We start from the raw sequence: 27,143 nt of genomic DNA, 5'->3' as shown, positions 1-27,143 counted from the left end.
CACAGTCACTGTGGGGCCGTGTGGGGCCTCGGCCATAAACCCAGTCTGAAGGGCAGCCGGGAGTTAAGAGTGTTTACTTGGCTATCTGACGGCTGGGGTTCAAATCCTCTGTTATTAGCTCGTGACCTTGAACAATTCTCCGAACCACCGTATTTCCTTGTTTGGAAAGTCGCCACCACAACAGGAGAGACCAGGTGGGGCTGCCATGAGAACCCAGTGCCTGGCATGGCCCTGGGGCTGGTTTTACTGTTCTGAAGCCTGAGTCACCAAACCTATTCTGGGGGGACCGGTCTGAGCTCCCCTGAACCCAGGCTGGCTATAAAGAACACCGACCGGTGTTGCCAAACATTTCAGAATGTTCTCCATTTGGAGATGTCACTGTTAGGGCTCCATGTGGAGTGTGGTTCCCCGCACTGTACCTGCCTGAATGCCTGCCCGCAGCGGGGAGGAAGGGGGTCCCCAGAGCCTGTGACACGGGGGTCCCTGGCTCAGCAGACTGCAAGGCAATCTTGATTCTACCCCTAAAGCTATGTGATGCTTGGAAAGTCACTCAACCGCTCCGGGCCTGTTTCCGCATCCCTCAGATGGGACTCCTGGCTTGCCAGGAGGATCCCATGGTGTCACAGATAATAACGGTGAAGGCCCCCGCCATCAGAGTCAGGTTGTCGCTGACGCTATTAGATCAACGCTTCTGTTATCCTGGAGCCTCGGGGAATTAAGCTTCACATATGAGACTCTTCCAGATAACGGATGCTTATCCTCTCCAGTCCCCTGGGTTTGTTGTACCCATTGTGGGCAGGCCGTTTACTAAAATGCATCAAGTACCCCTTTCTTATGTAGCACACGGTGGGGCAGAGTGGGGCAGGGAGGAAGAGAGGTCGACCTGAACCCCCCCTCCCGGGGCAGCGACACCCCTCAAGGAGAGGCCCACCCTGTCAGCATTTCTGGCCCCCTTCCTGCTCATTCCAGTTTATTGGTCTCTGTCACTCCATCTGCCCCAGTAGCTCTCATCTGGTTGTTTCTAATCTGCCGTCTGTTAGCCTGAGGATTAAATGAATTTTGTCTGGGGGAAGAAAGGAACCAAGCTTACTAAGTCACAGCCAAGCTGGGTACACAATTAGAAACCAGCGGGCTCGGGGTGCTTGCTGTCGGCCATGGCCCCACAGCCCTCTCCCCGGGGGGCAAAGTACGAGAACCCCGAACAGCCTGGGGCCTCTCCCCACCAGCTTGAGGTCCGCAGCTCGGACTGGTGTCTGTACGCTGACATCCAGGATGGTAAGGGGCCAGGAGGAGCCCGCAGCAAGGGATGGGCTGCTCGGAGGGGGACAATTCCCCCTCTCCCAGCGCTTCCGCGGGACCCCTCCTCTCTGCCAGGCCTGGGCTGGGCGATCCAGGCGTCATGCAGACCCTTAAGCCAACAGAGGGTGGATGTCCACAGGGATCCCCACGTTGATGGGACAGCTGCCCCCGCTTGTCCCCTGCTCGGGCTCTGCAGCTTGCACACCTCCCTTTCCGGGCTCCAGACCTTCATCAAAATGAGAAGGCATGCTCAGCTTCACCTTTTCACCCCCTCTCGGCCCGGCACGCAGGTGCAGCGGGAATTCTGTCTTTGGTTTTTGAGGTGGAGAAACTGAGGCTCAGAGAGGCCACACATGCATGGCAGCGGGGTGGACGGCCTCGCCCCTGGGCCCGCTCTCACACACCCCAGAGAAACTTCTTACACGTGCCAAAGAAAATATGGTCAAGAGCGCTAACGGCACTCTTATTAACAAGAAATCCACAAAGCCACCTGAGTGGCCGAGGACAGCAAAGTGGCACGGTCACCTGCCGGAACCGCACGGAACAGGGGACGCGAGCTGGCTTGGCGCTGCATGTCAGAATCACCTTACGTAAGGCCGAGTGGGAAAAGTTCAGACTTGACACACGAGGTCACACCTCGCTTAGAAAAGTAAAAAGTGGGACTCCTGGGTGGCGCGGTCGGTTAAGTGGCCGACACTTGGTTTCGGCCCAGGTCGTGATCTCAGGGTCGTGAGATGGAGCCCCAAGTCAGGCTCTGTGCTCAGCGGGGAGGAGTCTGCTTGAGATTCTCCCTCACTTCTCCCTCCGCCCCTCCCCGACCCCTCTCTGAAATAAATCTATATATCTTAAAAAAAAAAAAAAAAAAAAGGAAACAATTTTGGTTTCGGCAACTATTACACGTAATAAAGCCACTTAAGAAGTCGGCCTGTGAACAGTGAGTCAACCTTAGACACACCAGGTGATTTTCCCTATACGTACACACCGACGATAATGTTTAACTTAGGAATTAGGCACAGTAAGAGATGAACAACTCTAACGATAAAACAGAATTATGACAACGTACTGTATTATATAACAAAAGTCACGTGAACGTGGTCTATTTCTCTCTGAAAATATCTGATTGTATTGCACTTCCCCTTCTTGTGATGATGTAAGAGGATGAAATGCCCACGTGGGGAAAAGAAGTGAGATGAGTGGTGCAGACGTCAGGATGTGGCATTAGGCTACCATCGACCTTCCGGAGCTCTACTGGAAGGACAGTCATCTGCTTCTGGACCGCGGTTGACTGTGGGTGGCCGAAACGCGGAAAACGAATCCGCGGATAAGGGAAACTGGCTGTATCTGTTCTGGAGAGAGAGGAGAGCAGGATGAGGGAAACACGGGGGCGGAGGGCACGTTATGGGCGCTGTTCTAATTCTTGGATGGTGGTGGGCTCACGGGGTTCAGTGCGGTATTGATTAACAGGTAGACCCATGGGCAGGAATACGAACGAAAGAATGAAAAATGAATGCGTGCTACGTGCACTGTGGTATCCTAGAGTGGATTCTGGAATGTAAAAAACATTAGTGCAGGAACTCACGAAACCTAAATATAAGGCCTGCAGTTTCGTTATGCGTATTGTACCGATCGAGGTTAAATTCTTAGTGTTGACAAAGGTACGCGGTTCTGCCTACCCTACATGGGTCAAAGGGTCTATTTGGGGATTCTATGCGATCTTTGCAACTCTTTGGCAATTAAAAGTGATTGCAAAATTAAAAAACTTATATCAATCAATGGAACGATGGTCACATGCAGGGGATGGTCAATGGCACAGTGGGTCCCGAACCAGGCATCAGGACTGGTCTGATCAGTGCATGAGGTCCAATGGGACCGGGAGAAGGGAGGGAAGAAAGCAAGCCTTCTCCCTCAGAGCTTCCTCGGACAGGCTCTGTGCCCCCATCCATCCATCTCCCTTCCCCTCCCTGGGGCCCAGCTTTGTGACCTCTAGCTGACGGGCTGCACACAAAGGTCTGGAATAATGGCTGACAGGGGGCTCGCTGGCTGGAGCCTCCCCTGCTGGGGCTACCACACCCTTCTGCCCTCTCAGCAGCTGGACACTGGGGTACAGACCCCACATCTGCTGAGGACCAGCCCACCGGAGACTGTGCCTGGAAATTTGCCCTTCACTCCTCATGACAAGCCTGACTTCTAGGTGTGACGGTCCCCATTTTACAGGTAAGGATACTGACGCTCAGAGGAGTCAAGGTGCCTACCCAACGTCACCAAGGCCACAAGGTCTGTGATCAGTGGCGCTAACAGTAAAACCCGGGTCTCTCTGACCCCTGGGTACTGCTTTCCCATTTGGGAACAGCCCAGCACCTTCTCAGGGCCTTCTTACAAACTTGAACCTGTCAGCCAGGCTGGGCAGATTAAACACCAGGTCTTCTTGTGGGGGTTCACCCGGGATCCTGGCGCCAGCCATGCACATGGCCCTTCCCAAGGGAAATCACGTCCTTCTCTCTCCTCTCCCGTTCCTTCCTCCGAGGTCCCAGCTACGCGGCAGACATCACTGACATCACTGACCCAGGGCCGGCCAGACCCTAGGCTGAACCGTGGCCATGACCAGCCAGGCACAGAATGCCGCACACTGAGCCTGATGAGCAGGACAAGAGCGCCCCTCCTGGGAAAGACGGACAGACCTGGGCACTTGGCTGCACAGGCCAGGACACAGGACACATTTCTGCTGCATCCCCGGGGGTGGGGGGCTGCTTTCGAGGACACGATCCAGTGGTTCTACAACAGCAGCTCATGCTGCAGCCGAACACATGAGAATGGTCGCTCCTTGTTGGCTGAGACTTGTCTGCTTCCATCCATGTGTGCACGGTTAAAGCCCCGGCGCCCACCATGGCGCCCAACACCACGGACGCTCCGTTAAGTAAGTGTTAAGAGAAACCAAGCTCTTGCATGCTTGGGCACTGTTCTCACAGCTCCGCACGGATTCATTCCCTTAATCCTTCCAACAACCCTCGGTGGCTGGGCCTGTGACTACGTCCATTTTACAGACAAGGAAACTGAGGCACAGAGAGACAGCCACCCGGCCCGGGTTACACAGCGAGTAAGCAAGGGCTGGGACTGGCCCCAGACTTCTAACTAGCGGGCACGAGGACAGTGTCCAAAACCCAGGCTTACGATCGTGCTGACTGTATCAGGACCTCATTTCCATGCTTGGGGGAAGGAAGAAAGAGCAGGTCCTCCTACTCTGTCCACACTGCAGGTTTCTCTCCCCCTCTCTGTGCCCCCAAGCCCCAAACCCACATTTCCAACTGCCTCTCGGAGCACCTTTGATTTTGCACGTCCCTAAACAGCCTCTCCGGGGCTCCCTCAAACCTGTCCCTCCTCTCTGGGCTTCCTTCTCTGGGGTCCCCCCCTCCTGGACGCCCAGAAGAGAAACCTCGGCTGCTTCCAATCCCGGAGCAGGCTGAGTCGTGACCCCCCAAGCTTTCCCCGTCCTAGTCTCCGGAGCCTGTGACTACGTTTCTTGACACGACAGAAGACACTGGCTGGTGTGATTAAGCTAAAGATCTCGAGATGGGGAGGTTATCCTGGATTGGCCAAGTGGGCCCTAAATGTAATCACTGGAGTCCTTCTAAGAAGGAGGTAAGAAGGTCAAAGGCAGGAGTTGGGGCCGACAGAAGCAGAGTCAGCGTGAAAAGCTTTGAAGCCGGAGGAGGAGCCACACGCTGAGGAATGCAGGCGGTTTCTAGAAGCTGGGAAAGACAAGAGCCTCCAGAGGGGAAGCTGCCCCGTTGACACCCTGACTCCAGCCCGGTAAGACTCATCTTGGATCTTTTACCTCTACAACTCGAAAGGGAAAAAAACATCCGTGTTGCTGTAAGCCACTACGTTGGGGTAATCTGGTCGGGCAGCCACAGGAAACCCGTGCCAACCCCATGTGTCCCCCTCATCCACAAATGTGGGTGGTCACCACGATGGGCCACTTTCCCAGAGAAACTTCTGGCAGGCCCAGCCCATGGCCAGTTAGGCCTCAGAACGGCTCCTCTCACTGCAGCAAGAACTTCCCGCTTGGCCTCCCCAAGACCATTCTCTGCTCCGCAAGTCGTGTCGATTGTTCTAAAGAATCTAGGGGACCCCATCATTCCTTTGCTTAAAACCTGCTGAGGACTCTTGTGTTGTCCGTGGGGCAAACCGCTCCTCCTTCCCCTGGCGACCGAGACCCTCTGCTAGGGCGACTTTTCCTGTAATCCCACCCCCAGAGACCACACCGGGCACCTCCTCAGTTGCACAGAGCACATGCTGGGAGCTTGGGGCTCCCCCACCTCACGGAGCGTGCAGGGGGGGGCCTGGGTCCTGCGGAGAAGCACCCACCGCTCGATCCCAGGACCCTGAGATCATGACCTGAGCCAAAATTAAGAGTCAGACGCTTAACTGATTGTGCCACCCAGGCGCCCCAAAAGTCAACGTTCTCATCCAGCCTCACACAATCTGCCTTCTCTCCCCATTTCCACCTCATCTCCCACCACTTCCCCCACATGCTTCCTCCGACACCCCTGGCAGGTGACCCCAGGGCCTTTGCAGTCGTTCTCTCTGCCTGCACTGCTGTTCCCTAGCCCCCTGGCTCTCCAAAGGCCCTCCCTGGCCACCACCTAGCTCATGTTGCAACCCCCTAAAAATAACCCCAACCTCCCCCATCCGCTCCCCTGCTTCTCCCGAGCACACATCTGACACACTTTTACACTTTGTGCGTGATTCTCTGCATCCACACCACAAGGTCAGCGCCATGAGACAGGATTGTTTTTTTTTTTTTTTTAACTGGTGTTGAGCAAAAGCCCAGCACCCGGCCCAGTGCCTGGCTCCACAGACGCCCCGGAAGTACGCAGCGCCTGAGCTCCCGGAGGGGAATGTCCCGCTCCCCGGGCCTGCTATGAGCTTCAGAAGGACAGGGCTGCCTGCCCCCTACTCTCCACTCCCACCCCAAGGCTTCTTTTGTCCCAGACCCCTCCCTAGCACGTTGGAAAGATGGAGTCCACCCAGTCAACCCCACGCGCTGAACCACACTTAGCCCCCAAGCCCCCGGCTCAGAGATGCATTTCTCGGCCAGAGAGAACTTCTGTTCCACATGCCGGGCCTGGTGACCCTTCGAGCGGATCTCAATCCAGCCCAAATAAAGGTGTTGGTTGTTCCTGTGAGCTGGGGAACCAGTTTCGGTGTGGTTTTCTGGAATGTTGCAGAAGAGTCTGAAGCCGCCCCCCCCCCCGCTGCTCCCTTCTGAAGAGCCCCCCAGCTCTAGGAACCACGGGGTCCCCCTCCCCAACCGGCAGGGCTCAGAGAGGACAGGGTTGGGGACCGCTAACCCAACCTAGGGGCGGGATGGGGGTGTGGGGACCCAGCTGGGTCCCCATGGGACAGGACAAGGTAGGGGCCTCCCAACACGACATTGTTCAGCCTCTCCCTGGAAGAAAGAAGGCAGCGGGCCAACGGCGCCGGGCCTGGCAGCCCAAACGGGCGTCTGCCCACAAAGGCCTCCGGGCCCCGCCCTGCAGATGCCACAGCATTTCCTGGGAAGGCAGCAGGGACACTGTTACTGGAGCCTAATTAACAAAGAAAAGCAGAGATAATTAAGTGGAGAAACATGTGGCTGGCGCTGGAACGGGGATATCTTTAGAAACTCGAGAAAGGACGGCTTTATTTTGAGCTCTCAAGAGCGGGACAGGGTTGGAAGGGTGGAGAGGGGGTGGGGAGGGCCCGCAGATCGGGGGGGGGGGCCGGGGCCAGAGGAGCAGGTGCGTGTGTGTGACCACACCGGGAGGAGGAAATGACCCTCGGGGCGGCTGAAGGGAGGAGGGCAGGAGGACCGCGGAGGTGTCCCCGCTCCGTGTGACCTGGAGGAGTCTAGAGACTGGAGGTTCACTTATCCCCGATCACACAGCTCAGGAGTGGTGGCATCAGTTCCTGAGGGGGCCGAGGGGGACTCACCACTGCCGCCCCCTCCCCTCTCATTCTGTGCTGAGAGCAGCCCCATGCCGGCCCCCTTCTCCAGGAAGCCCACTCGGCATAGCACCTGCTGAGTGACAGGGGGCCCCACAGAGAGACCTGGCAGTGCCCCCCGCCCTCCCCACTGCAAACAGGACCTCAGCCCTCTGCTTGAGAGGCCCTTGGCCCACCCCACAGCTGAGCTTCTCATGTGGGCCGTCGGGCCGAGCTGGGGGTGTGATGCTGGGGACGTGACGCGGGTCAAGTGGGATGATTTCTTTTCCTCAGCAGAACGTAACTGAACACGGTTCCTTCAGTCAAAATTAATCTTAAGTGCAGAGTTTCGGGAGCAGACCGTGTGGGGACTTCCGAGATAGAGCGTGGGGGGGGGGTGCCCCCCTGGAAACTTCGGCCCCCCCTGGAAACTGCAGGGGTGCTGGGGCTCCGGCCGCGGGGGACGTCAGCGGAAGAGCTTGCCAAGGCCGGGTCTGCAGGGTCTAGTCCACGCTGCAAAGCCAGGCCTTCCAGGCCCTCCACGCTCCGCCTGGCCGGCCTCTCCACCTCGCCACCTCGCCACCTCGCCACCTCCCGCGCGCGCGACGGGCCACCCAGTCCTCCCCTCCCTGCCCTGGCTGTGAGCCGCAGGACGGCACCGGCGTGGGACCTTCCCGCTTTACAAGGAGGGAAACCGAGGCCCAGGCAGGCAAACCTGACTTGCTGGAGTCACACAGGAAGTCGGCAGCTCTGCTCTGTCTCTGGGACCCGGAGCCCCTGCTCTGGGGTGGGGAGTGGGGAGGAGAGGGGCCTGCTTCTTGGCTTCTGGCTGCTCATCGGAGAGTCCCCAGGAGCTGGCAGGGAGGGCTGCACCGCTGGGGTGGGGGTTGGGGGGGGGAATCAGAACAGAGAACAAGGGCCTGGGTCCCGGGGCACCTGCGTTTGCCCAGGAGGGAGCTGAAGGCACTGGGAACTGATGAGTGAGTGAGGACCCTCCCTCTGAGCCCTTTCTGGTTCTCAAAGGCCAGGGTCCCCTTTCTCCAGGCAGGTGACAGTCAAGCCAAAGGCGGCTCCTGCTGGGAAGTGGCTGCTCGATCTCCACTCAAATGCCCCCAGTGACGGGGAGTTCACTACCCAACAAGGCACTTTTTTTTTTTTTTTTTTTTTTTGCCACTGCTATTTGAGAATAGTTCTACAACGTTATTTCCTTGATCCCTCTGGTGTCTCCCAGAAAGGCCCCCACTCTCAGCTCTTCTTAGCAGCAAATTCCTCCACCTCCTTTCCTCGGGCTCCACCTCCCTCTGTTCCTTCACAGGCTCTTTTCCTGCAAGGTCCCTTGGAGGTCAGTGTGCCCCCCTGGGCCGGCTCTGTTGGCGGCACAGTGGTCTGAGGGGTGGCGGCAGTTGCCACCTTCACACGGGCCCTGCCCAGCCCATCGCCACCCTGCGCTAAAGCACTGATCCGGTCCCACTAATGCTATTGGCCCCCGGATGTTTCATGGGCCCGGAGACCCAGCCTGGGGCCTGGGTATCACCATCACCCTTCTGGAACTTTCCGCCGGGCCTCCCTCCCACACGGCTGCCACCTCTAGATCCTAGCACCACCCACCTCTGCTGGGTCCTGCCGCCTGCCGCGTAGGGTCAGCCTCCTCAACCCTCCCCTGGCCTCACTGGCCCAGTTCTGCTTTTCCAATCCACCCGTGGTGGGCGGAAGCCTGGTTACCATGGTAATCGTAAGACAATGCAAATCTGATCCTATCATTTTGTTGACTGAGAAAGAAAACCTCCAATGCTACAAGCTAAAGCTTGAGTCACCAGCAGAGTTTTGGTCCAGGCCTTTTCTAATTCTGGCCTCACTGTTTTGCTACCCTCCTCCCCCACCACCCAACACTCCCTGCTGAGGCTCCACAAGAGCACAGACCTGGGTATGACTTGGGCCCCCTGCTAACCCAGGCTGCCTCTTGCAGCCTCAGTGTGCTCAGCTGTGAAATGGGCACGACCACGTCATCTACCCGACAGGCTTGTGAAGGGCTCCATGAGGCCGCGTGAGAGACACAGGGCCTGGCATGTGTGGGCGCTCAGCAGGAGATGGACACAGCTTTCTGCCTTTGTGGGTGCCACCCTTTTCCACCTGGGGAAGGTCAGCTTGCTGGGGAGCTTTCCCTGGCCCCAGATTCAGGTGGCCTCCTGGCAGGGAGCTAGGTCTCCCGGGGGAGAAGGGCTGGTCTTTGCCGGTAGGTGACACAGAGCTCATGGTGCCTGGGGCTTGGGACACCCACACTGCTCCCGTCAGATTTCCTGGGGATCAACCCGCAGGCAGACATGCCTTCCAAGCCCCTGGTCCTCCATGCCTCGACCAGCCATATCTAAACCTCTTGGTCATCCACGGGACTGTCCCTTCCATCTTTCTAGCCCTTGCCTCTAGGACCTGACTCTACCAGTCTCTCATCCCCACGGGGACCCACAGCCCCCGCCCCATCACCTCCCTGTCCCCCTAGGAGGAGTCGGCAGGGGCTCCTGCACCAGCTCTCAGCTCCCCTCTTGCACCCATCCTGTTTCTTGGGGGGAGGGGGGCGGCCGTGTCCCTCCCTCCTCTTGCCCCTCCCCACCCCCATCACTCATTTCTCTAAAATCACGCTGTGGCTATTCTTACCTCTAAAACCCGCTCCTGATCCCGTTTCAGCCTGCAGACCCGCCCCACCTCTCTCCTGGCCCTGGAGCGACCCATTTCTCTGCTCTCATTCCCTCCTACTCCACTCAAGTCCCCTCCCCGGAACGGCTCCTAACCGCACTGCCCATGACCTCTGGGGGTGGCTCAACCCCATGGGCCAGGCCAGTCTCAGGTCTCCCATACTTGACCTTGCACGCAGCATCTGGCTCAGGTGGCCACTCTCCAAGTCTCTCACTTGGCTTCTGGCCGCCTGTCTCTCCTCCTCTCTCCAACACCCGAATGCAGGAGGGCCCAGGACTCATCCTTGGACCGCTCCGAATTGTCCACACTCATCCCCACGGTGATCCAGCTTCCTGACTAAAACACGCGACGTGCGGAATGGCCCCCACCTGCATGTGTGCAGCAAGATGCCCTCTCTGATTTAAAGATCTGCCTGTCCAACCCGGCCACTTGGGTGTCTAATTTGGTGACACTCAGATCCTGACCCCTCTCGCCCACTAGCTGCTCAGGACAAAATCTTTCGCTCACACCCCACACTCACTGCATCAGCAATCCCGTTAGCCCTACTTCCAAAATATGTCCAGGGCCTCTGGGCCTTTGCACTGACTCCCTCTCTAGATGCTTCGACTGGGGTCTCTACATGGCTCATACCCTCACCTCCTTCAGGTCTTAACTCCTTCTGACCTATCTGAAATTGTCCTTCTGATAGTCCTGTGTTGTATGTCTCCATGGCATTTGTCACTATTAAATACATTGCTCTTTGTCCTTATTTATCTCATTTATCTCCCTCACTAGAAAATAAGCTCCACGAGGGTAGAGATTTTTTGGTCTATTTTGTATTCCTAGATTCTGCTTGCCATAAAGCAGGCAATATACACATATATATTTTTTAAATCTATTTGAGAGAGAGAGAGAGAGAGAGAGCGCACAAATAGGGGGAAGGAGCAGGAGAGGGAGAAGCAGACTCCCTGCTGAGCAGGGAGCTCGACGTGGGGCTCGATCCCCAGGACCCTGGGATCACGACCTGAGCCGAAGGCAAACACCTAACCGCGAGAGCCACGCAGGCGCCCTTACATATTATTTTTTTTTAAAGGAATCTCTACACCCAACGTGGGGCTCAAATTCACAACCCTGAGATCAAGAGCCGCACACTTGTCTGACAATGTATTTTTGTTGTGCATATACATAAACCCCAAGGATTAACTGGGAGTCTCAAGGGTGAGAGAGGCAGGGCCCATGTTAGAGAGGCCGGCAGCCAGGAGGGGGCAGCAAAGAGCCACCCAGCGTGGATGAAAGCTCGGGGAGGCACGGGGCACCAGCTCTGTGACCTTCAGTGAGTTTCTTAACCTCTCTGAAACTCAGTTTCTTCCTGTAAGATTGGTTATTGGGGGAGATCCCGTGTGCTGCTATGGGAAGGCCTTGTGACCGGCAGATCACAAGCACGATGTAGAGGTTAGGTGTCCACGGTGTGGGCAGTTGTCCAACGTCCAATGGTTGGGGGACAGGACCAGTGGCATCACTGTCATAAAAGCCTGATGAGGGAATGTCGGAAGGCATCTTAAAAACATCAGAAAATGCTTATGTTTTCAGCGTGTATGCATGTAAATTTACAGAAAGAACAACAGCGAGATGTACAGTTAATAAGCTTGGGGGAAAAGCTGGAAGAAATGTATCATCCTAAAAACGAACGGCCATCTGGGCACTTAAGATTTCTATGTTTTCCAAATTTCCACCGTGGGCACCTATCTGCATTTCCCTTCAGGTTTTTATGACTTACTAGAATGTTCTGTGATTGTTACTACCCCAGCCCCCTGGGCGGAGGGCCTCTCCTTCCTGTGTCACCACAACCAGCATTACCCCGAACAGCCTGCATTGCTGGGCTGGGTGTTCACGGCTGTGGGCCCCTCGGTTTGGAGAGAGTGCCTTGAGTTGGTGCCAGGCCCACCCAGATCCCCCTCCGGAGCAAACATGACCACTGCGCTCGTGTTTGCGGAAGTGTGGCCTGTGGCCCCTGGTGCACATCTGTGCCCGAGAGCAGGATGCCTGGGGCTCTGAGGGACTCTGAGGGACTCTTAGTGCTGTCCCCAGGCACTTGCCTCCCTGCTTTAACACAGCAGCTCCAATGGCGTGGATCTCTCCTGGGCCTCACTCGCTAGGGCTCCTGAGGTCACACCTGGGTCGCCTGGGCCCACTGAAGGCAGGACTGGAGTTCATGCTGATACAAGTGGAGGGCCTGGCCCCACCATCCCTCTGCAGCCGCAGGTCCCCCCACCAGGATCCCTCCAGCCAGCATTCCGACCCCCTAGGGATCTGTCAAGCCACTGGCCCACAGGTCCCCTGACCAGAGGCCCCCAAATCCCACCCACCGTCCTCTGAGACTTGGTCCAAGTCCATCATTAGCCAGGCGCCTGGGGGGAAACTGAGGCCCTGAGGGCGGACATGATGTACCCAGTTGGGACAACACTAGAGGCCTTGGGATCATCTCTTTTGACCCAGAACAAAGCTGGCTCAGGAATGGCCATAGCCTCTCCCCACTCTGGCCTGGCCCACGATTCTAGGAAGCATTGTGAAAGCCCTAGGTTTAACGACCGATTTATCTTCAAAGGATAATTTTCTTTAGCATTCACTTTCTCAGATGGTTCTCTTAGCAAAGGCTTCTATGGGAGCCTTCGATAAATCACCTAGAAAATCTCAGAGCCATCCTTAACGGGCCTCCCCTTCCAGGGAAGCCCCCTTCTTCCCAAGCCTCACGCCCCTGCACCTCCCCACCACACTCCCACCCTGTACCACCCCACTGACCAGGCCTTCCCCAGTCACTGGTCTGCTCACACTCAAACCTTCCGCAGTATGGAAGTGGCTACACGGATGGGCTTCTTAGAAGGTTCCAGGCCCTGGGGAAGCCTCAACAAGGAGGAGCAAGGGGCATCTCTCCAAAATCTGCATGGACGTCTTGTGGGTACCAACGTGGACACACGATATTCAAGACTTGGTAGGCACCCTGACCCTAACTCCTCGGCACTATGAAGCCTTCTGGAACCTGGACACGAGCCCAGGGAAAAGGGGAGGAAAATGGATCAGATTCTCCCACTATGCAGTGCGGGCTTTCGGTAGAAATCTGGTTCGATTTTACATGTCTTACGCTTCTGAGTTTCCGTTCCGTATTTTTGGAAGAGGGCAAAAGGACTAGGAAAGTGTCTTGAAGGTCCTGCTGTGCCCAGGATAAAGCCTGTGTCTTTGCCATGACGCGGCCAAGCTGGTTTCACTCCCTACCCCTGTCCCAGCCACGTGCCCTGATGGCCCCTCCGTCTGTGCCTTCACTTAGGCTGGGCCCTGCGTCAGTACCACACAGTGTCGTGCTCATCTCCGAGACCCGGCTCAATGCCACTTCCTCTGGGAAGCCTTCCCAAGCCCCAGGAATAATCACCACCACCCCCACTGGCTGATCACTTCCCATCACAGCTGGTCCAGGGCTGAAGGATTCACAAACGTCTCACCCAAGCGTCGGGATGAAGCCCCCCCAGGACAGCAGGGGAAAAACAGTCCTCCACAGCCCGCCCGTCACTGCCCACCGTTTATCCAATTCCTATCACCGCGGGAGGCTGGTATGCGTTTCTCCATCACACAGATGAGCAAGCGAGGCTTGGGGATGATAAATAATGAGCCCAGAGTCACAAGGGTAGTAAGGTGGGGGGGGGGGCGGTGCAGGGATTTGAACCCAGGTCTGTCTGAGCAGCAGCCTGTGCTTTCCCACGGCCAACGTGCTGCCACCGACCCCCAACCCAAATCAGATTATCTGCCACCCCTACCATCCATATGCCCAGGGCACCTGCGTCTGGTTCAGCCCACCTTCCTCTAGACTACGGCATCTGCTAACGTCCCGCCTCCCCCAGACACCAGAGCTCCAGCTCCAATTCACCTGGGGACCCCAGGAGCTGGCCTGTGTCAGGCTTTGGTGATTGTCTGCTGGAGGGCTTGGGGACAGGCCGTGACCTCTTGTGAACTCCTGGAGGCCCCCGCGAGCCTGGACACCTTCCCAGCGCAGTGTGACAAGTGGCTTGAGTAAGCACGGAGCTGGCCGGCCGGCCCTCCCGGGGACCACCCAGCCCGGGATGCCAGTGCCTGGAAAGGCGTTGGCAAGCCCCCCCTTAGGGCTGGGCCAAGGGCTACTTTCCCATCTCCTCTTTCAGGCAGCCTGCCACCCTCTTCCACACCACGTGGACAGAGAAAGCATTTCCCAGGGCTCTCTCTGCACACGGAAGAGCCAAAGCACAGGCCGAGGGGTGGGTGGACAGGCAGACTGGCCTGGAGACGTCAGGAAGCTGCTCTAAGCACCAATGGGCCGCCGAGCTCCCCGGGCCGGAGGGCAAGCCCTTGTCTGAGGAAGGGCCTGGAAGCCCTGGGGTCCACGGGAAGGTTGCCGGCCGACCCTCTGCCCCTGCAGTGTTCCTCCGCAAAGGTACGTAACCACTCTGTGTTACATACCACCCAGATCACTGGGCTTCCCTGCAGGGAAGCCAGGCTTTGGAGCCAACAGTCCCTTCACTAGAGATGGGGCATCCGGGGGAGTCACTGATGTTCCCTCGGCCTCAGTTTCCTCCTCCGTAAAAAGGAGACGGGAAAAGGTCATAGTGCAAAGCGCTGACCTAGTAGCATACATCAGGTATCAGAACTGACTTCCTTTCCTGCTTCCCGAGCTCATTAATGACTGTGCCTGCCCCCCGAGCAGCTGCATGCTCAGGCCCCCATGGGGACCCTTCCTTCTGGAAGGAGGGGCTGGGAGCACACAGATTGCCTCACTGCGTTTCTGCTCTCCCTCAGCATCTCCTGGGATGCGGCACGGGCCGGCCAGGCGCCCCTCTCCTTCAGGGTTTGGGAGGGCCTGGACACAGCCCATGGAGGAGATGGACGTCAGGAGAGGCAGCTTGCCATCTGAGGCTGAGGAAGCACTTACCCCCATCTCACCACCAAGTTTGTGGAGCCTGATGCAGAAACCCCTCCCTCTGCGATTAGGAACCGCCTGCCACCGAGCTTACCCACGCACTCAGGTCAACCAGGCCCCTTCATCGGGAGGGGAGGGCCGGGCGCCCGCCCTCCTGAACCCTGACCGGGTAGAGCACACGAGTCAACCCGAGCCCCCCCCGCCCCCCTTTTCTCGGCCTGAGGTTCCAGTGTGGCCTTCCTCCTCCCCAGAGGAGGTGGGAGAACAGAAGGGCAGGGCCTGGCGTCCCACAGTAAGCTGGGCTCTGGCCTCTGGCCCCCAGCATGGTGGCCGGCCTCCCACGCCAAGCAGCTCCCCCCCGCCCCACAGCCAGCGCCTCTTACCAGGCTTTGGGATGAGTCCTTGAAAAGGCCTGAAAGAGAAAGAGAGATAGGAGTGTCAAAGGGGGGACCGGGGAGCTCTTCGGCAATGTCTGGGGCCCACCCCACCCCGGCTGCCTCAGAATGGCATCTGAACAAGCTGCTCAGGGTGCCACTGCTCGGGCCGGACACAGTGACAACGTGGCAGTGTGCTGTGCGGGAGGGTGACCAGGGCCTCCTGCTGGCCCTGCCCTGGCTGGCTCTGTGACCCCGGGCAAATCACCTGTCTCCGTGTCCTCCCCTCTGAAGTGGGCTGACCGCCTCTCCCAAGGGTTGGGATGGGAGGGCAGTAAGGTGACGGGAAGGCCACCCCTCTGCTGTGGTGGCTGACGTGGCGTTCCCTGCACCCTGGCCGGCCTGCAGTCACCCTTCTGCATGCCCCCCCCCCCTCCCCGGGACCCAGGATGGCACCAGAGAGCAGAAAAGGCGGGACCAGACCAAAGGCAAGGCCAAGGGCCCTGCCCATGCTGGTCTGGCCTCCTCACCCTTCCCCTGAGCACCTGGTGACCGTGAACTTGATCTTGTCAGCCACTGCGAGGATCCTCTCCAGGTTCTGGGAGCCAAAGGTGCAGGGCTTTCGAAATGGGATTCCTGGGGGGAGCCCCTCAATGATCACCGAGCCGGGGTTACTCTTGATCCGCTTGTAGGGGACCTGGACGGGGTACTTGATGCCCAGGGCTTCTCCTGTGGAGGAGGGATGGAGGACAGGTCATCAGGAGCCAGAGCAGGGCTGGTGTGTGGACGCAGGGCGCAAGCGTGATGGGAAGGTGTGTGCGTTGGGGGTGGGGGTATGGCGGCTGGCATGTAGCCCCGTGGGAAGGCACAATCGGTGGGGGCTGGGAGTTAGGGAGTGGGTGGTGCAGGGGTACTGAGCGTGTCCGGGTGGGGTGGAGGAACGGGCAGGGCACGTGGGGCTTCAGCCACAGGGGAGAGGGTAGTGGCTCAGGTTCCTCGGCCTCTCGGCCTGAGAATCTGCAGGCCCACATGGAGGATGGGACCTGTGTGCATGGCTGGCCCTTTCCTACAACGCCTGACCCTCCATCAGCCCCCGAGGGCTCTGCCTCACTCTGGTTCGGGACCCGCCCGGCCTGAGGGCAGACTGCATTTGGGGTCCCTCCTGGACAGAGGGAAGGAGCTCACTGCGATCCCTCCAAGGGGCCCACTGAGAGCGTCATCCCTGCGTTGCAGGGTGTCCCTTTATGAAGACAGGATGCAGAAATCTCTGCACCTCTCAGCATGAGGAAGAACAGTTGGAACCCTCTCTGTGCAAGAAGCTAATTTTTATCTCAAGGATACGGGGACTGGTATAACTGGACTCATTTCCCTTTTTGCTCTGGCTCCTAGGGAACTCAGAGCCTGATATGTCATCTCCATCCCCCACGTACAGAATCTCAGTGGCTTCCTATGACCCCTGACCATTGTTCCTGCCCATTTTTGTGTTTTTTTTTTTTCATTGAGATAAAATTTCCATACCATAAAGCCGACCATTTTAAAGTGTACAATCCAGGCATTTTTTCGTATACACATGAGGTTGTGAAATTCTCACCACGAGCTAGTTCCAGGACACGTTCATCACTCTGGGAAGAAACCCTGTGGCCATCTGCAGTCTCTCCCCGTCCTGCCTCCCCGAGCCCTGGTGGCCGCTCACCGACTCTGTCTTGACGGATCTGCAGCCTGTTTTTAATTCTTTATCCTGACCATGCTGCTGACTAGGTTATATGCGATGGCGAAGAGATCCTCACCTCCCAAACGGCCCTTGCTACAATGACCGATGGCCTCCGTGTAGCCAAATCCAGTAGACACCTGCCCTTCTCTCGACAGAGTTTGGCACAGATGACCATGCTCCCCTCCCTGAAGCCCTCCCCTTGAAGTCTGTGACCCCATGCCGCCACCTGGACCTGACCTCTAAACACCAGGGCTCCTTAGCCTTTGGTCTGGGTCCTCTTTTTTGCTCCTCTACCCCCCTGGCCTAAGTTTTACATCCAATCCAGACACTTCTCCTGAACAGCAGACTGGATCCCCACTTGCCTATGGGTCATCTCTACTCAGCCCTCATACTCAACACATCCAAGATGGCACCCATCCTTTCCCCCTCAAGCTACCCCTCCTTGATGAAGGCGCTGCCCCTTCTCTCTAGCTGACAGTGTGGGGTGGGTGTCTGCCTGTCTGCGGGCCCGTGTGCTCCAACCCCCCTCTCTCCCTTGTCACAGTGATAGGTCCCCATCACCCAGTGAGCATGTGGTGTTTCCCTGCCACAGGGACTGAGTGAGGAATGGACATGTGACTCAGTGGGGACCAATGAGAAACAAGGGGAGGGAATTCTAGGAAAGAAACCCCTGGCTCTCTGGAGAAAGGCCTCAGAAGAGCCAGCCCTCTCCTTCCTTACTCAAGGTGTAGGTGGGATGTCTCAACCTGCTGTGGCGGGAAGCCAGCCTGAGACTGATGCCAACATGGTGGAAAGACACCAAGGATTAGCTCTGAACTGCTGGATCCAGTTGATCCTGAAGGCTGCTCTCCTGCTAGACTTCCCAGGCTGTGAGCTGTGGCCATTAATACTGTCCAGAGACAGCTGCACCAACATTCCTCCCACCCCACACACTCCTCTTAGCGTCACGTCGACACTCCCTCACAGAGAACTGGGGGTCTGTGTCCCCTCCCCTTGAACCTGGGCAGGACTTCGTAATTACCTCGACCAACAGAGTATGGCAGAGGCTCTGAGGCTGGGACACAAAAGGCGACGGCGTCCACCTGGCTGGCAAATCCAGCCACCGTGGGGTCGCTACACTGGAGAGTCCATGTGGGAAGATGGCACAGAAACGGGGACAGAGGCCTGAGGGGCCCAGCCATTCCAGCGCCGGCTGGGTCCCCGGCCCAGGGGTCACACAGGAGCAAGAAGCTGTCAAGGTGACTCCAGCTTCAGCCACCTTCTGACTACAACCCCAGGACAGACTCCGAAGGCGAGCCACCCCCTGAGCCACTCCCAGACTCCTGACTCACGGACACCACAAGAATAAAGGCCATTGTTACTTTAGGTGGCCCGGTGCAGGCTGATCTGGTCTGTGGTTGTAGGAACTGAGTCAGGAGCCTGTTTGTTTTACTTGAGGCCATAAAGCACCTTAACCGCACGAGCTTGTTTTCTTCAAGCCAGATTCTACGGGATGCCTCCCCCCCTCCCCCCGCCTCCCTGCTCCCCACCAACTCGGCACCTCCCGACTCTACCTCTGCAGCTCAGCTCCATTCCATCCACCTTCCTCCAGCATCCCTGCCAGGGCCCAGCCAGCCTGTCATCACTACAGATTGTGTGGTTCCGAGCTGATCGCACAGCCCTGCCCTCTCGCACCCGTTCACCTCCCTTGTGGGCAGCCAGGAAGATACTTTAAAACTACAGAGTGCCTTCTGTCACTCGAGAACTCCCAACAAAAGACAAAAGTGAGACCATGGTTCCTTCGAAGGCCCTAGGTGACGGGGTCTGTGTCCCGGCCACCTCTCCAGGGCCCCTCCCCTCCAGCCCCACTTCCCCACTTCAGCTTCCTGTCCGTTCCTAGGACAAGCCTCAGGGCCTTTGCACATGCTCTTGCCTCAGCTGGCCTGCCCTTCCTTCTCTGAGAGATGAACTCCTTACCCACCCTTCAGTTCTTTGTTTAAAGAGGCCTCCCTGGCTCCCAATCCAAGTTATTCTCTCTTGAGCAGCTTGCTCTTTTCCTGCGAAATCGTGGAACGGGGCCCTTTCGTTACTGGATTTGGTGTAGTTACTGAATCTCTGTCTCACCTCGCTGGTCTACAGGGCCCAAGAAGGCAGGCTCTCTTTTTCCTTCAATGCTTTATCCCCAGCGCCTGGCACATAGTAGGTGCTCAAGAAATGTCCGAACGTGAGGGAGTGGTTTTCCCGGAAATGACCACGGCTACGAGTAGGAAGCTCCCGCCTCACTTCCCATGGCGGCCGGGCTGCCCTCCCTCCTGGGCACCCCGGGGCTCACCGTATTTCTTATTGAACAGATCCTGGACTTGCTCCCTCAGCGTGTTGGCGATGTCGATGCGCGAGAGTCTAGCGTCATAATTTTCTGCAAAGTGAAAAACAATTATGGATTGGGGCTGTTAAATTAAAAGGCACTTGGGGACTTTTGAGGAATATGATTTTCTAATGATGGGGAGCTCCTTCTCTGGCAATTATCAGATCCTCAGAGTGGGGCCCTCAGAGTCCTTCAGAAGGAACATCCAGGCAGAGATGTGTGTTTTTCCGGAAGGACCCACGCGGTTGTGACAACAGCCATGAGTGGGAAATTAATTGTTGACATTTGAAAACCGCCCAAGCAGTCAATCAGCCCAGGCAGTGAGAGGCCCCATGAGGGGGAGCAGGTTCTGGGGCTTTGGTGGGGCCGGTGCGGAGGGCCACCCCTGGTCAGTCCCTCAGCCGGGAGGCGTCGGTAAAGGAGTCCACGTGCCAGCCCATGCCGTGGGGACCCCGGATGGGCCCCTGACCCCGAGAGACTGCAGCCTGGCACTGCCTGGGGAGAGAGAAAGGTGAGGGAGGGAGGGAGGGAGTGGACCTCTAGGCGGCTGGGGGTGGGGGGCGTGGTGAGGACTCCCATCTGCTGTGAGGCTGTGCATGAGGAGCCACGGATGGGTTGAGCGCTGTGAGGACACCTCATTGTAGCCAGTTCCGGCTGCCCGGCGGGAGACAGAGAGAGAGAGAGAGAGAGAGAGAGAGAGAGAGAGAAATGGGGCAGGGAGCAGCCCCCCTCCGGGATCTGGGTCCTATCTCTGGACGCCCTACTCCCTGGGCTGGCCCCTCCTGTCGCTGGTCTCGCTGACCTCTCTCTCTCTCTCTCCCCTCAGAGCCACAGGGACCAGCCAGGGGCCACCTGGGGAACAACCCGGCCTCGGGGACTCATGGCCACACCCTGGAGCTGTCCCCACACGCATGTGGGACTTCCTGCTTCTGTCTCTCCTGCCTGCCAAGCCGCTTGCATTGGTTCAAGCTTCTCCTACCTTCCATCCAGCTTTCTCCCTGCTCACTGCCTCTCGGCCCTTCCTGGCCCAGCCACAGTTCTCCACCACAGAACCCCCCGGCCCTCGGGGCCCTCGCCCCCCTTTGGCTTCGGGCATTGAGAAGACAGCTGACTGTCTGATATGGAGGGCCGGCTCCTGCACCCTGCTGCCCCGACACCCTTATGGAGCCTCTTCTTCCTGCCCCACCTGACAGCCAGCCTCACACAGACCCCCAGGCCCTGACGTCGGGGGCCAGCCCCTCCCACCCACAGCCTGGTCAACCAAGCCAGGTCAAGGTCATGGAACTGGGACAGCTGACCCCATCCTGAGCTGCCACCTTACCTTGGAAACCCTGTCTCTTCAGGCTCTCGTCCACAAGAGGGTCCCCGGAATCCCTCTCTGGGGGCGGGGGAGGGGGGGGAGAGAAGCCAGGGTGAGCAGCCAGCTCCCGGACCCCGGGACGGAGGTGGTATCTTTGGGGGGCGGGGAACCTGATGGGGAGGGCGGTGGGGGATGCTAGGGGAGGTGGGACCAGGCTAGAGGAAGGATGAGGGACGGGGGCACAGAGCTGGGACCCCTCCCGCACCCGGCTAGCGCCTCAGCCCGTGACCCTGCGCGGGGTACCTTGGCTGTCCGTGATGGGCTCTTTGACTCCCTCGGTGAGCAGCTCGGGCCTGGAAAACACCACAGCAGGGCAGTTATTGAGGCCCCTCTGGCCCTCCTTGTACAGCCTTATTCTGCACCAGAGCCTCCGTCTACACAGCTGAGCAACAGGCCCTCCCAGCTCTGGACAGCCCAGGTCTGGGGTCCCCGTCCCTTCCCCCCCGCCCCCCCCCAAGCCCCTGCACCTGTCCTGCAGACCCACACCCGAGATCGGGGGGCTGTGCTGGGCTCTGAGGATCCAGCCCAGAGGGAGGGTGGCCCGACCCAGACCAAACGGAGGGGACACCGTCACTCGGTTCCGGGACGCTTCCCACGGGGCCAGTCTGAAGCACAGAGAAGCAGCTGGGGCTGACCATGTGGCAAGATCTCGGAGGGGCAGGGAAAGTCGGGGGTTTCTGGGGGACATCTGAGAGCTGCCGTGGGCACTCGGAGTCAGGGCCTTGGGGACCAACCCCCGCTTTGCACTCACGTCTGTATCTCGAGACCCCACAAAGCCCTTCCCAGATGTCGTGGAGCCCTCTCTGCATGCTGGAGGCGGGTACTGTTTCCACCGCCTCATTTACAGGATGAGGAGACAAGCACTGAGAAGGTGAGTAAGGGGCCCAAAGCCACACAGCGGGAAGGGGCAGGGGTCCATCAAGGCCCGTGCCCCCTCACCTGGCCACCTCTCCGGATACCCAGGTCCTGCTGCCAGAGAGGCACCAAGTCCTCATCCACTGGCCGCCTGACCTCCCCGAGGCCCCCAGTTTGCCACACACTCCAGACCATGCCTCCCTCTCTTAAGCAGACAGGCTGCTCCAGCTGGACAGATCTGTAGTGAAAACAGGGCATTCAGAGTCAGTGCTGTATAATAAAGAGTTTGGCCCTTGTCCTGGGTCCTGGAAGGTAACCTCTCATCTTTGGTATTTCTCGAGGGACAGGAATATCTGAGTTCTTATTCCTGGTGGGACGCTGGGATCACACCTGAGTTTATGCTAACGAGATGACCGAGGATTCTGGAAGGCGGACCCTATGATCAGAGGACTGGGGCTTCGAGCCACCTGATACCCGCCCACCCCCCTGATTTCTAGGGAGGGGAGGCGGCTGCAGATGGAGCTCAATCACACAGCCCATGACCCAGTCAAGCACGAATCCCAGTAAAAATCGTGGGCACTGAAGCTCGGTGCTGGAGGGTGACATGTCCTGATATCATGGGGACCTTGGCTTTTGTGTCTCTCTATTTGGCTGGTCTTGATTAGTATCCTTGATATAAAACTGTAATTGTAATGCAGCACTTTCCTGAGTTCTGTGAGGTTTTCTAGCTAATTATTGAGCCCCGGGGAGCCATGGGGAGCCCTGGACTTTGAGCCATTTGCTCAGAAGTGTAGGTGGCCTAGGGACCCCTGAACTTGCAGCTAGGGTCTGCTAATGCCGGGTGGTCAGTATCGGAACGCCCTGTAGCACTACATGAACCAGAACCTTCCACCTTGACTTCCGTGGGTAGCGGTCTCCTGTCTGTGTGAATCCACCCATGATTTTCAATTTCCAAAGGGTTTCTTAACCTTGGAGAATTGGATGAAAGCAAGGGACCCTCTGCCCAGAAGAAGGTATAGAAGAATATGTTTAGAAGGAGGTGGAGGTCAGGTGCAAGCAGAAAGAGTGACAATCGGTGAGTGATGTCTCCTGCAGGTGGTTTCTCATATATATAAACACGCAGCTAACCCTTGAACAACACGGGTTTGAACTGCATGGGTCCACTTATATGCGCGTTTTCTTCGATACAGTACTGTAAATTCGTTTTCTCCTCTTTATATTTTCTCTTTATGTTTTCATTTTTCTAGCTTACTTTATTGTAATAATGCGGTATATTATATATATAACATAAAATACATGGTAATCACCTGTTTATGTTATTGGTAAGGCTTTTGGTCAACAGTAGGCTATTAGTAGTTATGGGTTTTTTTTTTCTTTCTTAAAGATTTATTTATTTATTTTAGGGGGGAGGGGCAGAGGGAGAGGGAGAATCTCAAGTAGATGACCTGTCAAGCGTGTAGCCTGGCACGGGACTCAATCCCAGGACCCCGAGATCACGACCTGAACCAAAGGCAGATGCTTAACCAACTGAGCCACCCAGGCGCCCCTTATCTGCTTATAGTGATAATGTTACATTTGTTTCAGATCTAAGTAGCTAGGTTTTTGGGGAGTCAAAAGTTATACACAGGGGCTCAGAGGGGGGGTCGGCACTCCTAACCCCCATATTGTTCAAGGGTCAACTCTCTGTTTTTATGGCCTGAACTGTGTCCCCTTCAAATTTCAAAGCCCTGACCCCCCTGCAGTACCTTGGAATGTGACTGTATTTGAAGAAGGGGTCTTTAAAGAGGTGGTTAAATTTCAATGAGGACATCATGGGGGGCCCTCATCCCCTGCCTGGTGCCCTTATAAGAAGAGATTAGGTCACATGGAAAGAGACACCAGGGATGTGTGCACACAGAGAAAAGGCGACTTGGAGGCACAGTGAAGACGACAGGCCTCGGGAGAAACCAAACCTGCCAGCACCTTGACCTTGGACTTGCAGCCTCCAGAACGATGAGAAATAAATTTCTGCTGTGTCAGCACCCCCCCATCTGTGATGTTATGTTATGGCAACTCCAGCAGACCAGTATGCACATACACACAAATATACAGAAGATGAATATGGATGCTCTATTGAGATGGAACTTACATGCCATAAAATTCACTTTCAAAGTACGCCAATCCGGGCGCCTGGGTGGCTCAGTTGGTTAGGCGACTGCCTTCGGCTCAGGTCAAGATCCTGGAGTCCCGGGATCGAGTCCCGCATCGGGCTCCCTGCTCAGGAGGGAGTCTGCTTCTCCCTCTGACCCTCTTCCCTCTCGTGCTCTCTGTCTCTCATTCTCTCTCTCTCTCTCTCTCTCTCTCAAATAAATAAATAAATAAAATAAAAATCTTAAAAAAAAAAAAAAGTACGCCAATCCGTGGTTTTTAGTGTGTTCATGAAATCATTGATACAGCTGTACTTCCACCTGATTCCAGAACATTTACATCACCGCCCCCCAAAGGCACCCTTCTCTAAAGTAAGATCAATGACAAGTGGCTCTTTTATGCTTCATATACCCAACAGTATTTTCTGATTTTTATTTTATTTTGTTCTGCCGATTTTAAAAATGAGAAACGACAAAATAAATATACTAAGGGCTCAATCTCTCAGAATCACCCAGCGAGGCCACCCCCGAATGCTGCGCCCGGCAAAGCTCATCACGCTCTCCTACGTGAGTCCTATTCTTTGCTTCGCTTTCAGGAAACTGGAATCAGTTAAACTTACTTTTTAAAACGGATATATTTTTAAAGACACGAAATCCAAATCCAGGCAACCACATGAATGAATCTCAAAAGCTAAGTGAAAGGAGCCAACTCAAAAGGCAGCCACCGAATCACTGTACTTGTAGGATGTTCTGGAAAAGGCAAAACGATGACAGAAGATACGTCGGCGGTTGCCAAGGGCTAGGGTGGCCCACAAAGGGACACAAGGGAAGGTTTCGGGGTGATAGGACTGTCCCATATCTTGATGGTGGTGGTGGTTATATGACATACGAGCTTGCCAAAGTTCAAAGGGGTATACACCTAAAAACGGTGAATTTTGCTCTATGTCATTAAACTCCAATAAACCTGACGTTAGGAGGGAAAAAAAAAAAAAAACCAAACCCATCTCGATCGAGTACTGAGTGTGCCAGCCCTTCGCTGAGCCTCGACTTCCACTGCCACTCTGGGAAGTGGTACGGTGCTTCCTGTTTAACACCCTGGAGCAAGCTGCCCAAGGTCACGGGGAGGAGCGGGCGGTCCGGACTCAGACCCAGGAGCTGGTCTCTCAAGTCTGACAGAGAGCCACCAGGGTAACCCACCTCCCTTTCTAAGTATGAAGTGGCGTGAGAAAATGCTCGTGAGCACAGGAGACTGAGAAGCTGTGTCTGCACTGAACAATGAGAAAGGTCAGCTCGTGAGGATGTGCCGTGAACTTGGCTCCCCCCGCTGAGCCGCCCAAGTGCTTCTGGTTCTCCGTCTGGAGGATGGATGTGGCAGGCGGCCGCCCTGTGGCATGTCCCTCCTGAATCAGGACATTCAGGACATTTAGCTCCCGACATCCTGTCTCCACCCCATCCTCTCCCCTGAGCAGGGGTGAGTCCCGTTTTCCACCTGCCACCACCCTGTGTCCGGGGCCAGAGCAAAGCCTTCTTGCTGGTCCCTGCTTCCGCCCCTGCCCATAGCCCCCAGGTCCCTTTCTACCTCACAGCTGGAGGAAAAAAAATAAAGACCAGATCATGTCATACTCTCCTCGGAATCTTCCAGTGAGTTTTCATTCAATGTAAAATAAAACCCGAACTCTTTAAGCCAGGCCAGGACCATGCATGATCCGGCCCCTGCTCCCTCCTAGGCTTTCCCACCCTTCCCTCGCTCACTGTGTGCGGCCACACCGGCATGTCACTGGTCTTCAAACACGCAAGCATGCCCCTGCCCCGGGGCCTTTGCACCTGCTCTTCCCTCTGCCTGAACGCTCTCCCACCAGATATCGGCATGCCTCGCTTCCTTAGATAGATTCCTCCTGCCCCTCTCTGCCCCCAGACGCTAGGTCCTAGCGTTTATCTCTACCTGACATTAGATGGTAGTTTTAGTCAATGAGACTGGCCAACTCGAGGGCAGACCTCGGCATGCGCTGCTTCTCACAGCCTGGCCCGCAGTTGGCACTCAGATGTATTTGCCGAAGGAAGGAATCACATGTGCATTATTTGTGTTTCTTGGAGTACCCCCCCTCCTCGTTCCTCCTGGTGCAAACCAGGCCACCGTGGGAGAGCACCCTGCCCCACGCCCCATCACCTGCCATGAAGGATGCCATGAATCTCCCAATTTGGGGGCCATCTACTCCCCTAGGGGGAACAAACCCTTAGGACTCTCCTCTTTGTCACTTTCAAGCAAACCAAGCCTCAACTGACATAATAGTATCACACAGTAGCAACAAACAGGTCACCCCAGACCCCCCCCACCCCAGCCTCAAATCAATAGCTGCCTCCATCTTTTCCACAGGGACTGTATGTCTGAGCTGGGCTCATGGGCGGGGATATGCGGAGCTCCACTGGGCCCTCGAAGACAAAAACGAGATGCCCAGGGAAACAGAAAGGACCCGCCACCCCCATATTTTCCAACCCTGGGACAATGGGCCTCTGCCCTCAGCAGTGCCCTGATGCCCCCGACCCAGGATACCAACACACGCCCAGAGAATGTGCAGAACGGTCCAGGAAAGGAAGCCGGCGAGCAGATTCTCACTGCACATGGAGACAAACAGGCGGGTTGCTTCGGGTCTGGCAGGCCCGGGCAGGGTCTGGGCAACCTCCCGCCTGCCCAACTGTGGCCAAACCTTATCTAACGCCCCACTGTGTCCAAACAACAAAAAAGTCTGCCCTGACCTGAAGACGAAGATGGCACTCTGGCGCCACTCCCAGGCGCCGGGCCACCCTGGAGGGGCCCCCTGTGAACACGGCCAAGCCTTACCTCTTGATGACAAACTGGATGCTGTTGCTGGCCTCCAGGATCTTCCGGAGCTTGGCAATCCCGAAGCAGTTGGGCCTGCGGAGGGAGATGCCTTCAGGCAGCCCCACCACAAACAGCTCCTCAGGGTACATCAGGAACTTGGAGTAGGGCACCTTGACGGGCTCCGAGATGCCAATGGCCTTGGCTGCAGAGACATGGCTGCTGTAGGGCCATCCAGGGCTATAAGGGCACGAGCCCCGGCTCTAGCCTCCCGCGTCTGTGCAGGGCCGGGGTGGGGGGGTGCATGTGCCAGGGCTCTCTTGAGAGTCAGTGCTTAGTTGACCCCCCAACCGTCCTGAGAGGTGGGTACCGTGACCCCAGTCTGCAGGTAAGAGACCAGGAGCTCAGAGGGGGACAGGACTCAGGTGGCGGAGCCCAGAGCTGGGGGATGCGAACCCGAGTCAGTGGGACCCCCAAACCCTCGTAGCCAGGCAGTGCACAAGAAACCACCGAGGGTTGGTGAGACCTGGTTTTGGCTCCGCCCAAGCCCGCTTATCCCTGGGCTGCCAGAAAGGACTTCCAGAGAGCCCCCCGTTATCCATACATAACTCCCAAACTCTGGGTGGCCCAACCCCACGCCTTGGGAATGGGACAGGTTGGAGGCCCAGGCTGGGCACTGCCAC

The 27,143-nt window shown here is 56.9% G+C and overlaps 1 protein-coding gene across 8 annotated transcripts in view; it reads right to left on the bottom strand.

Annotated features, from left to right (window-relative positions):
• The window catches only part of GTF2IRD1 (GTF2I repeat domain containing 1), a 101,838-nt gene that overhangs the window by 10,374 nt on the left and 64,321 nt on the right, over positions 1-27,143 (bottom strand). For 7 of the 8 annotated variants that reach the window (XM_025864613.2, XM_025864615.2, XM_073884177.1 and 4 more), the window contains 6 exons: positions 26,482-26,665; positions 20,905-20,954; positions 20,623-20,679; positions 19,269-19,352; positions 15,792-15,975; positions 15,256-15,284 (listed from right to left, as the gene is read on the bottom strand). In XM_025864613.2, the coding sequence (XP_025720398.2) occupies positions 15,256-15,284; positions 15,792-15,975; positions 19,269-19,352; positions 20,623-20,679; positions 20,905-20,954; positions 26,482-26,665 (588 nt within the window). The remainder of the gene's footprint in view (positions 1-15,255; positions 15,285-15,791; positions 15,976-19,268; positions 19,353-20,622; positions 20,680-20,904; positions 20,955-26,481; positions 26,666-27,143) is intronic. The other variant, XM_073884176.1, reaches the window with a different exon arrangement.

This window comes from Callorhinus ursinus, unplaced genomic scaffold (genome assembly GCF_003265705.2).
Source record: "Callorhinus ursinus isolate GAN/ISIS: 27379988/994484 unplaced genomic scaffold, GSC_fseal_2.0 scaffold55, whole genome shotgun sequence".
Taxonomy (NCBI): domain Eukaryota; kingdom Metazoa; phylum Chordata; class Mammalia; order Carnivora; family Otariidae; genus Callorhinus; species Callorhinus ursinus.
The sequence above is the reverse complement of the archived record's forward strand: the minus strand, read 5'-3'. Positions and strand labels throughout refer to the sequence as shown.